The sequence below is a fragment of the Bidens hawaiensis genome, unplaced genomic scaffold (genome assembly GCF_021521415.1).
Source record: "Bidens hawaiensis isolate Kalapana, Puna unplaced genomic scaffold, B.hawaiensis_p1.1 tig00023286_1, whole genome shotgun sequence".
NCBI lineage: Eukaryota > Viridiplantae > Streptophyta > Magnoliopsida > Asterales > Asteraceae > Bidens > Bidens hawaiensis.
The window spans coordinates 175,032-187,455 of NW_027493654.1; the positions used below are offsets into that span (position 1 = coordinate 175,032).

Sequence of the window (12,424 nt, forward strand, 5' to 3'; positions counted from 1 at the left end):
AATAAGTGTATATAACATAGAAAATAAACTAACTTAAGTTATCTTTCAAATTACGAGTAGACATCAGGTAACAGTTATAAACAAATTATATTAAAAGTTATGTAAAGTTGTTTTTAACGTTCATATATAAGTTATTTTATTAATTTCAATTTTTTGTAGTGTGATCTATGTGCATATAGTATCTAAATAAATAAGTTAGAAAGAAATCATTGATCAACAAGTGACCGCATAGCGCAGTGGATACTTCGGATCAGAAGGTCGTGGGTTCGACTCCCACTGTGGTCGTTGTTTTTTTTAATTTTGAAAATTAAATTTCTGGACCACAAAGTTACAACATACGTTCGAGCTCTATGTGAGTATGCCTTAATCAATGTTTGACAAACTCGGTATATTCCAATAAACATATTTTATTTTTTTATATGTTTATAACTATAAAACTTAATTATCATAGAGTACGTATTTTTTTAGTTATTTTATGGTAGTTTTATATATGATACTAAACACCTAATCTATCTTATAAACATTAGAATCGTTTGACACTTTCTAACATTTGATTAGATTTCAATAAACTTACGTTGACAAAATTGTGCCTCAATAACACACGGTGCAACTAAATATTAGAAATAAGGGTATAAAAGAGCCGAGTTTAGGCCAGAGGTTATGTAGACTCGAGTTCATGTTTGGCTCGTTTCAAGCTTTATTTTTTAAATCTGAGCTCAACTAGAGAGTAGTTTTTAAACACGGGTCCGGTTTTATTATTTATTTATTATTTAAATATATTTGTAATTATTTTTATATATTTTTATTATAAGTAATATATAGTATCTTTTTGTTTTTATAATATAATAATAATTAATATGGAAACATATATTTAATATATAAAATGAATATATATACATAGTTAATGCTCGCTAGCCTACCTGAGCTCGATAAGTAAAGGTCGACCTCATTCACTAAACAGGGTTATTTTAGGTTCGGGCTCAAGCTCATTCAAGCTCGGCTTGATTAGAGCTTTTAATCGGCCGATCTCAAATAGATCATGAGTTGTTTTTACTGTTTGGCATATTTATACCCCTAGTTAGAAGAGACAAGATGCTGCTGAATTCAACACATCTCTAACTATTCAAGGCAACAAAAAGCAGGTGATTTATATTGATCACAAGATGTCCATGATTATTATTTTTTAGGTATGATTAGTGGCTTCTGATTCTTGTATCTTTTAGGGACCGGTTTTGAGCTTTGACAAGTGTCAACTCGTCTTAGAATATGTGCTAAATGGGGTTGTAATGTTTGTCTATGGTGTCTATGTTAGCTTAATATAGTTAACTATCCTCTAATAAATCTAAAGGACTATTATTGTATGATGGTTTAAAATGCCCTTACTTCTGTTTAATAAACTGACAGTCTTTGTAGTGACTTCCATTCTTTCTATTCATCTAAGTATATATTTTGTTTCATCTATATCAATTAAACAAAAAACATGATCAAGTGATATATACATGATGATGGTACGGTTCGGTACGTGGGCTTAGGTAGGATTGGCGGCTTGGCCCCTCCTTTATATATGAGCGGCTTTGATGAAAATATACTTCCCTATATAAACTTGATTGTCGGAGTGTTCCCTGGAGCTTTCACTCTCAAGACATCTTACAATTCTCCACATCATGTTTGAAGTTTGAACTTGAAAAATGGTAGATTCGATTTCAATCCAGCAAGACATGATTCACAAATCGAAATACATAACGTATAAGTACATAACATATATGATATCGATATCTTATCAAGTACGTTATTCTCTTTTTGGTTTTTTAAGAAAGTACTTTTGACTTGTATAAATAAAGCAAGACTGAGACTGACATGATGTATAAAACAGTTTTAACATGCATGTTACTTATTTTTTTACTAACTTTATATGTTCTTAATTTTACCATATATATGTACTCTAATTTATTGAAAGCTACATATATAAACTAATGTAACATACAAAAAAGAAAAAATAACAAAATTAGAATTTAGAAAGTGAAGAAAGTTCACATGATAAATAATTGGATGTGGCTCAATGATAGAGCACTCACTTTACTAGTGAGATGTAGGGGGTTCAAACCTCACTATCACTAATTTATATGGGAGATATGAGAGATGACCCTGGCCAGGGTTCGAGTTCTGATCTCACCCGGTTTTATCGGCTCCTCGCTGTCGTGCCGTTTGGCGGGCGTGGGAGTTGGGTTTTATCTGGTGAATCCCTCAACAGATGGACCACTAGGGTTCCGTCCGTCCGGACTAGTGGTCGGCTCGGGCTACCTTTAGCTATTGGGGGCCGCGTACGGAATACCCGGCGTTACTTAATCGGCCGTTCAAAAAAAAAAGAAAGTTCACATGGCACTAGTAGAGGGACCATTGGACCAATCTCATTGTAAGTCCTAATGGATGAGAATTGAAGATGGTGCATTGGTGCCGTTGTGGGAAGCCCCACTTAGTCAAAATAGTAGGTGAGGCTTTTACTTTTCATGTTGAAAATCCCATCCAATCTCCTTCGATATAAAACAACATTAATTACTTCATTTAATCATAAAATATGTATAAGATTACGTTAGAAGTCAAATCTATGTGACTAGCATGTAAAAGAAACTAGTTCACTATTTTTTATAAGTTGATTTATACTTTTACATTACTAAATACATTTATAAAGCTGTGAATCAACTTTATAAAAGTTATGACACAATTTACTTATTACCTTTCTCACATCTGTTTGACTTGTTAGTTCATATCTGATGATGATTGTTTACAACTTTATATTACTAGGTTTAGTGGAAATAGATCTGATTGATATATTTACTGGCAAGAGCATCTTCATCGTTGGTTAATTAAATGACTGATCTGGAAGAGAGAGGAGAGAAGATATGTGGATTTGATGTGGCGAGGAGAGAGAAGCGACATGTCGGTCTACACAAACATTTAACAATACGAAATGTGAGAAGGGGGGGGGGGTGAGAGAGGGATAGCCGATTGTTGCGGGTCCACGTAAGAAGAGAGTTGTGCCTTTCCATGGATAGCGATGGAGAAGGTCTTATTGTAATTGAGGATTGTCATATAAACTGAATAACAATTTGATATATTTTGCGCGAATCCAAAAAACTTTTTAGTTGATATTATTAAGAAAGTATTTATTCAAACTTTAATTTTACAAAAATAAGATATGGATGTGAGAACAAACGAATAATCGAAATGATCAAATCTACCATTACTCTTTTGTTTGTTGTTAACTTAGAGATTAAGAATTCTTTAAATATATAAAGTATATATATATTTTTCTTTATTTTAAACACATATACGTCTATATATAAATAATAAACTCATTGATTAAGAAAAAACAAATATGGTGGGTATAGAAATGTATTATTTGTAATTTTATATTTATTATAAAACTATATTGCAACCCGGTTTCATTCTGTCATGTATTTATTAACTATTACACATCGGTTTTACATAACAAAAAAACACACTATTATCGTATATAAGTTTTTAGATTATATAATATATTTAACGTATGTAAACACAGGTAATCATCAAACATCAACTAATAGCGCACCCATTTTAACCCCATGAAAATTCTCATAACTAGTCTCATACCCGATAGGCCGATATCATACAGTCATAACCTATATACCGGTTTCAGATTAGATTACCCATGTGACATTCACTCGATGATCTGCCTATATAACATCATATAACTATTAGAGTGTTATTTAAATAAAACATTATATCATATATAGTATTGTATTATTTAATAAAATTACCGTATAATACCATAATAAAATATATTCTATAAATACAAATATACAATATCATATTATACAAATTATGACAATATCTTAGGTATTTTTGTAATCAAGTTATACGCATTATGGCAAAAAAAAATATTGCACGACTGTTTAGATAACTAACGGATCACTAACTTACCCGGTTATTTTTATTTCACCTTAAAAAACCCTTAGGTCACACGTAGTGGGCGAGAGGTTGGGCGAAAAGAGGGTGAAATTGAGGAGGAACACCCACCCCCCCCCCACCCCCCCCGGGCGAAAAGGGGCGGGGACTTGTTGTCGCCCAGGGTGAGAAAAAATATTATTATTATATTAATATGTGTGTGTTATATATATACATATATATATATATATATATATATTATATTACTATTGTAGCCACTACACCATTACACCCCAAAAACAAATTCTCACCTCTTGCTGAATGGACACCACACGACACAAAACGTCCCAATTTGTAGCCTCTCCACTACGCATAGTCATATCATACCAATTTTCCAAATTAGATCAAGTAGGATTATATGAAACAACACACCGTGATCACCCTATGCCACCAAGGTCCTCAACTAATTCACCAAACCACACCCATATGCCAATGATGGCGGTGAAGGTGGAACATGGACCCCAATTATGAAAACCAACTGGACCCACAGAAAACACAAATCATAAATTACTACATTAAATAACTAAACAAACAAATATAAATATAAATATAACTAAACAAATAAACATTAAAATAATAAGATCCCCAATCCCCATTGACAGGTGATGAATTGGTCACATTCCACTTCTCTGACTGCCTCTCTGTTTTAATTAAAACAGATTCACCTTTTCCGGTCACTTTTCCGGCCACTTTTTCTCCTCTCCGGCCACCTGATTCCGGCCAAAATACACGTTTTCCGATCAATTCCGACGAAACCCACATCAGATTCTTGGTTTTGAGGTAAACCCATTTCGGAATTATTGTTTAATTGATGGGTTTTTAATTTTTTTAATTATTAATGTGTTTTTCGATTGAAAGACTGTTTTTTTTAGTGTAATTAATGCTTAACTTTTGGTTTCTGTATCTGTCTACACACGTGGGTAATAAATGCACTGGAAAGTTAGGTTCTTGAGTTCCGGTTTATAATTTGGTTTTAAAGTTTTAAGTTTTAACGATCTGTTGATATGCAAGAATCAAAGGTTGTGTGATTTGTTCCGTGAATTTCGGATCTGTGATGAGGGTTTGATTTGGTTGAGTTTGATTTTACAGGTACTGAGGTTAGTTATGATTATGAACCCGTGTTCTCTGGACTCGGGACCCGAAAGTATCGTAAAAACACGGGTCTGATTGGTTCGGGTCTCGCGGGTATTTCCCGGTTTATGTAAAGAGAAAATTATTAGACTCGCGAGACCCGAACCGACTCGTTTAATGGTTTTCTTACGACCCTGTTGTAAATAACTGGGTCTGAGTGGTTCGGGTCTCGTGTGTCTTTCCCGGTTTATGTAAAGAGAAAATGGTCAGACCCGCGAGACCCGAACCGACTCGTTTCATGGTTTTCTTACAACCCTGTTGTAAATAACCGGGTCTGAGTGTTTTGGGTCTCGCGGGACTTACCCAGTTTATGTAAAGAGAAAATGGTCAGACCCGCGAGACCTGACCTGGACTTGTTTAATGATATTCTTACGACCTGGTAACCGACCATGTTGTAAATAACCGTGTCAGGTTTCGCAGGTCTTACTTGGTTTATGTTTTTTTGTGGTTGCAAAGTGTGAATTTGTTTGGATCTGGTTAGAATTTTATTGCTCTAGGGTTTGATAATGAATATTAATGATTTAATGATGATAATGATAATATTAATATTGGTAATGAGAGTGTGAAATTTTGTTTGTTTTCATGAAGAAACCCTAATAAACAAATATGTAATTTGATCTACTGACAAAAAAGAAGGTTGTAATGGAACAAAATTGAGGAATATAAAAAAAGGTGATTTAGGTGTTCTATGCTAGTGGAATTACTCTTGAAACAAGTTAAGTGGACATTTTATTTTAATACAACTTTTTAACTTTTTCTGTGTTGTCTTTACTCTTTTGTGTTTTGACTATTATCTGTCATTTGTTATTCTTTGGATCTGTTGTCTTGTTATGAATCTTTTAAACTTTTGTTTTTGGTTGCATATGGTATTTTGCTGACAGCCTTTAGTTGTATTTTTATTTGACTTATATGTGCAAGCTGTTGACTGTTGAAAATAGCTAGTTACTATATATAGTTTTGTCTAGTATACAACGTTTTGTTTCCCATTTGTTGTTTCACATATAGACAGTTTTGTGCTCAGTTTTTTCCAAACTTCCGTTTCGCACTAGACTATATGTAGTGGGGTGGCGCCACGGGCAGTGAGCCTCTTTCGGCGCTACCCTGTTAACGGGCACAAGGGTGCTTGAGCACCTGTAATTCAGTCATCATATGCACGCACCTGTTTTTTTTTTTTTTGATATATTAGTTAAACCAGTTAAACCATTGCACTCAAAAGTGAAAGGAAAAAAAAGTGAGTGAGAGCCTCGTGTTTACGTGGGAGTGACGTGTGAATCACTTTTTTCACTTTTTATTTAAACCACTGCACATGGTTCTAAGGAAAGCTTCAGTTTTCGATCTTCACACTTTGTTTGAAATGCAGCGTTCATGCATGACGTCGTGCGATAGACAAAGCTTTCGACTTTTGTAGTCCGTTTTTTTTTTGTTTTTTTGTTTGTCTCAGCTTGAACTTTGTCATATTTTAAGCATGTTACAATATTTTTTTCATCCCATTTGTTTCCTATAAAAGATTAACTATAATTTATCATAAACTCGATTTGAATCTATTAAGAGTGATTTTGACACAGATGAACTAAAGTAAGCCATGAAAGAGAGTCCTAGAAGATACACGAACCCTTTTTTATCCGATGAAGAGAATGAAAAACTCAACTTATGGACTCAAGAACTCGAGGATTCAAATATCGGGGATGATAATTTAAGAAATCCTTTAGAACCACCAGAGTTTTGTGAGAAAGAAACCGAACTTTTCACTGATAAGAACGTTCTAGAATGTGAGTTTCCCGAGTTGTTAACATGTTACAAAGAAGGCGCGTTTCATGTTAAGGATATTTGTGTTGACGAGAATAGTAACGAGATGCTGAATCCTGAACAGTTGAAGTTTTCGACCACGGAAGATTATTATCTGGAATCGAATGCGAAAGTTGATACCGGTTTGCCTGTTCTAGAACCTTCTAATAATCTTGATGAAGTTACTGAAACGAAATCTGATGCGTTTTTTGGGACCCGAGAAGTTGATGCTGATTTACATCTAGACGGGCCAATTAACGATCATAATTATATATGCAACGCAAGTATCGATACAGAGACTCCAGCTCAAGATTTACAGGATTCGGTACCGGATCACAAAGATAGTAATGACGGAAATGGAAATTCCAAATCTGCCCCTGACGAGTTTAAGGCTTCTTCGGAATCTGTTACTGTTTCTAAAGCTACAGTCAATAATGGTTCAGATATGTTACTGCAGTCTGATGAAGAAAAGATTAATTCGAGTGATGATTTATTGGATAATGTTACTAAAGAGAAAGCGGTTTCTAAGAGTGGGCCCACATTGGTACAAGATCGGGTTCTTCCCTCGCTTCAGTCTCTCCTTGAGTCCATTGAACAACAGCCTTGTCAGGTTAGTATAGTTTTAAGTTTTAACTACTATATGTAATTTTGATACATTGACTTATTAATGAGTTGACTTTCTCGTTTTGACCCAATCCATGTACTAAAAGTTTACTTCTTTTGACATGAATTTGTTAATCAACCTGTCCATTTTGCCACTCCTATTTCCTACCAATGAGGTTGTAAATGGATAAATTAATGTATTTTAACACGTAATTAGGTCTGTAAACTAGCCGAACGAACACATACGGAGCCTGTTCGTGTTTGTTCGTTTTATTTAACCGAACAAACGAATGAACACGGACACATAACACTTAAACAAACATATTTTCTTGTTCGTTAAGAAAACGAATGTGTTCGTGTTCGTGTTCGTTCGTTAATATTCTAAACGAAAAGTTTCACGAACATAAACGAACGATCATAAACGCTCACCAATTAAAATTAAACGTGAATAAACAACTTAAAGTCTTAAGCACAGTTATTCTTACCTCCCAACATTTTAAAAGCTATCAAAGTGTTCTAAAATGAAAGCTAAATTGATTTCAAAGATAATATAAATACATAATTTTGATATAAGAAGGTAAGATTATACATTAATGAATGAATATAAATGAGACATGTGATCATGTTCGTTTGTTTATTTAAATGAACAAAAAGTTGCGCTCATGTTCGTTCGTTTACAAAATGAACGAACATAAACAACTTCCTACCAAGCAGTTCACTGAACGTTTAGTTCGTTTGCAGGCCTACATATAATGCAAAAGCATATATCAAAACCTAACTTCTATTACAAGTTTGGATCTTATTATAATCTTTGTAATTGCAGAATCCTCTAGAAGAAATCCTAAAAAAAACCCGATGAGGGTGAAAACAGTACTTTGAATCTCAACAAAACCGAACCTGCAGCTAACAATGAGAATCTTGAACGGGTTAATGAAGTTTCAATAGAGCCGAATGGTGCACCTAAGGTCCAGGATACAGGTTCAGACAATGTTGCAACGGTCAACCGTGGTGAACTAGAGTCAAGTTTCTCTGTTGCAGGTCATGCTCCAGAACACATAACTTATTCCGGGCCAATGGTGTTTTCTGGAAGCACTTCTCTTCGATCAGAAAGCAGCACAACGAGCACTCGATCCTTTGCATTTCCCATGTAATAACATAACAATCACAAAATAATTACATATTTATTTTATTTAATTTGTTTGTAGAATATAACGACGTTTTTTTGTGATGTTATCAGATTGCAGAATGAGTGGAACAGCAGTCCGGTAAGAATGGCTAAAGCGGACAGGAGACGTTTACAGAAGCATCGAGGATGGAAGCATGGGCTGTTATGCTGTAGATTCTGAATTCATGCATTCTTTATGTTATAGGATGTCGGGTTTTTTTTATACATGCAAATTAAATTTTATTGTTTCCAGGTTGCGATTGAGGTTGAAATTGGGTGTTTTTGTGTTTGGTTTACTTTGACTTGTTTTAGCGTGTTGTTTGTTTTTAGTAGTTAGATTTTGATACGTTTTATACGCGTAACTAGTTTGAGACAGCAAACATTGTTTTTATCTGTGTTACATGTAGTGTATAATATAATAGTAGTAGTTCTTTGCAAGATTTGTATGCAAATACTAATAAGTTACCAATAAACTTACCCATGGTCCAAGATTCTTCTCATTTTTTTCATTATGTAACACCATGAACATTTATGTAAAACTGAGAATATAAATTACACAGGGTATACATACAAATATAAGTATAATTATGTTAGAATAAACTCACTTTCTACTATGTAATTTGGTTTACCCAAATTATAAGCATAAGTCATTTTAATTAATGAGTTTGTATTACATTTAGAGGTGTGCGTGGTTCGGTTTGGTGCAATTTGTGGCTAAAACACAAACTTCGGTTTCTGGAGTTTTTGAAACCATTTGGTTTCGGGTTTTTTAATTTTCGTTTTGGTTTCGGATCGGTTTCGGCTTTTGACATTTAAGCTTGGAAATTTTAGGCCGAAAATAAGTTGGCAAAAAATAATTATTAGGTATAAATAATTTTGTTAATTGTAAAATAATAGATTATTATACATTTGATCAAAAATATTGGAGTTACATATTTATTCAATTCTTATAAATTACTTAATATAAAATATGAAAAAAACAAACATTTAGGAATTCGGTAAGGTTTTTTTGGTTTTTTTACATACAAAATTAAAAACCGAACCGTTAGGTTTTTACAAAAACATAAAACCAAACCGTCGTCGTTGTTTCGGTTCGGTTTTTTCGGTTTGGATTTTTCGGTTTTTTCGGTTTCGGATCGTTTTTTCGATTTCTTGTAAGCCCCTTATTACATTTATTAAGTTGTGCATCATTTTTTATAACAAACTATTGTTCACTTGTAAATTGTGATCCTTTTTCAGAAGAAATTTGTTATGTTTGCTTGTTAAATATTACAAACATGATTTTTTTTAAGGAGAATTGTGTTAAATATTATCTAACAACAATTTACACAATGTAATGTTACATTTTAAGTTTGATTATTAATTTAAAATTTTAGTTAAATGATTCATATGTTATACTTGATTATCATTGTTTATTTAAGGAGTGATTAATATTATATAGAAGAAGAATATAGTAGATGAGGCAAGAGGTACATCACATCCACCTTTCTGTCTTCATCTCTAAAGTAGACCAGACAAAGCTTGCATTCTGGTAGATGGATGTGAAATATGCATAGTGACTAGTAAGTGAAACTATTTTTGTTCATATTCAACTTCAGATTTTCATTGCATATTTTCACATGTATACCTTTTATGCAAATGGCCCAAAAGTCCAAAACTTTATATTTTTGGCATTTTACAACTATATGGAAAGGTAATTTGTGGTTAATTAGCTTCATCAAGACTCCAACAAAAAAAAAAATAACTCGATTTTCACGATAGTTCAGAGCAATTTCACCGACGAACAAATGCTTGATGATCAGTCGAGAATAAATGTGTGGTCTAACTTCCAATACTAGGTTAATTATAACTTATAAGCATGTATAGGATTTGTTACCAATTCCTTTTCGGGTTGTGAGGTTTGCTTCTTTTAGGCATGTTTGGTTGGCTAGTTGATTAAGTAAAGTATGTGATGAACTTTTGTAACACTTGTAACAAAATTTCAGAGATTTGGTGGTATGATAGAGATGTATGTTTAAATATGATAACACATAATGGTCCTCTCATCATATATGATAACAATGTGACCAAAATAGTGTTATCAATTGTAGCCTCCTGTCTCTCAAAACCTCTATTCAATTCGGATTCCATGCACCGCTTTTTTCGTCCTCATTTACCAAAATAGTTTGTAGATTAATACATGTTAAACGTTTCGTTCTTATGATTAGATCTTTCGACTAACATATACAAACAAAAAAAAGTTTGATAATGTCATAACTCATAAGGCCTATTCAAGACTTCTATGTTATATATATTGCATCTCACCACTTTGTGCTTTTGTGTATCCTCTCTATCACACACACACTGATTACACACAGTTAGTAAGAATCATGTCTATTTCACTTGATATATTGGCACATGATTTCTAACAGAACCTACAAAAGAACATCTTTATATCTCATCCCACATGCTACATTATTGGTACTAAGGTTGGAGATGATGATGATTGCCATGATGATAATGTTGTTGTGTGTTAGGGTTTCGGTTTTGATGACAACTAATGCTGCTTTTCTCTTTAGCCATAAGATGCAAGCTTTCCATGAGTTAGGTATATGCTTTTGCAACTCTTAATGGCTTAATTTGTCTCTATGTAAAAATATATTTCATTAAAGAGTAGTGCTTAGCGTTTGCAAGGGTGGCCCGTGGGCTAACGAAAACAAGTTAGGGTGGTTTTAGGCCACACTTAATTAAGGCCTTAAGGCCTTCAAGTTCAAAAACATCATATATAGATATATTATAATAGGTAAAGTATACTCAAAGTAATGCATTGGTGTGGTGGCAGACTTTCTTGTTTTTAAACTATAGGTCATGCATTCAAAACTTGTAATAATTTTATTTCTTAACAACTGTTATAAAAAGGCCACAAAATCATATTTCGATTTAGGCTTTCACATTCGTTGAGCCAGACCCTAAGCGTTTGTAGTTTTTATATCTATAAAAGGTTAATTTAGAGTATATGTTTTGATCAGGGTGAAGGGTATGAAGATCAAGATTTGGTGATCTACAATGACAAAAAGAAAGCTACATATGTAAGTGAAACTTGGAAGAGAGGGGAAGATGTGATGGTACTTGAAGCACAAGGATCCGACCCGACTCAATTCACTAGCATGGATTATTCACACATGAGAACACGACGCCCTATCCATAACAGCTCTTCTACCAAATCTAACAAGTCGCCGTGATCTTTCTTTCTTATAGTACAAACTTACATAATGTTGTTATGTTTGTTTTCTTTCTTTTTACATATTAACATTTTAGGCTCTTTTTATCTTTGTGTTTACCTAATGTCATTGCATTTTAGATGTGAAATATACATGTTAGAAACTTGTTGGCTTTTTGTTTTATCATAGGACTACTATTTTGAGAAACTTGAAGATAAAAGTTAACTAATTCAAGTTGGGATAAAACCCTTACCCAATTGCAAACAAAATATGAAAGAAAAAGGTGTTCATATATCCTACAAAAGAGATTGCATTCACGTACACATCCATCAGCTTCATCTGTCAATAAAACGCTATAAGGACGTGTAGCATTTTTACACGACCATATGGAGGAGTGTTACCATTTGTAACATCCTAACTATTATAATGTTAAATAAAGAAAGTTACGTTTAGTGATTTCGCGTTATTAATTAATATCGAGTAAAGAACGGATCATGGACTTAGATTAATTAAGGTGGGTCAAATGGGAATGGGCCTTAGGTCTATGGGCTTTAAG

The 12,424-nt window shown here is 33.4% G+C and overlaps 1 protein-coding gene across 4 annotated transcripts; it reads left to right on the forward strand.

The window, feature by feature from the left end:
• The first annotated feature begins 4,374 nt into the window (after positions 1-4,374).
• LOC143567266 (uncharacterized) lies at positions 4,375-9,088 on the forward strand. Of its 4 annotated transcripts, XM_077053732.1 has the most exons (5): positions 4,375-4,764; positions 6,681-7,104; positions 7,186-7,510; positions 8,327-8,650; positions 8,741-9,088. In XM_077053732.1, exons 2-4 carry the CDS (start codon positions 6,698-6,700, stop codon positions 8,360-8,362), a joined length of 768 nt encoding a protein of 255 aa, XP_076909847.1. In that variant the 5' UTR covers positions 4,375-4,764; positions 6,681-6,697; the 3' UTR covers positions 8,363-8,650; positions 8,741-9,088. The 4 variants fall into 4 exon arrangements, with proteins under 4 accessions (XP_076909847.1, XP_076909846.1, XP_076909844.1 ...); XM_077053731.1 differs by having other exon boundaries at positions 6,681-7,519; positions 8,337-8,650; XM_077053729.1 differs by having other exon boundaries at positions 6,681-7,510.
• Positions 9,089-12,424: the final 3,336 nt, after the last annotated feature.

Bases quoted from the DNA above. Each gene is read 5' to 3' on its own strand.
- LOC143567266 (XM_077053729.1), top strand. From the start codon at position 6,698: ATGAAAGAGAGTCCTAGAAGATACACGAACCCTTTTTTATCCGATGAA. The intron at 7,511-8,326 runs GTTAGTATAGTT...TTGTAATTGCAG, and splicing joins TTGAACAACAGCCTTGTCAG to AATCCTCTAGAAGAAATCCT.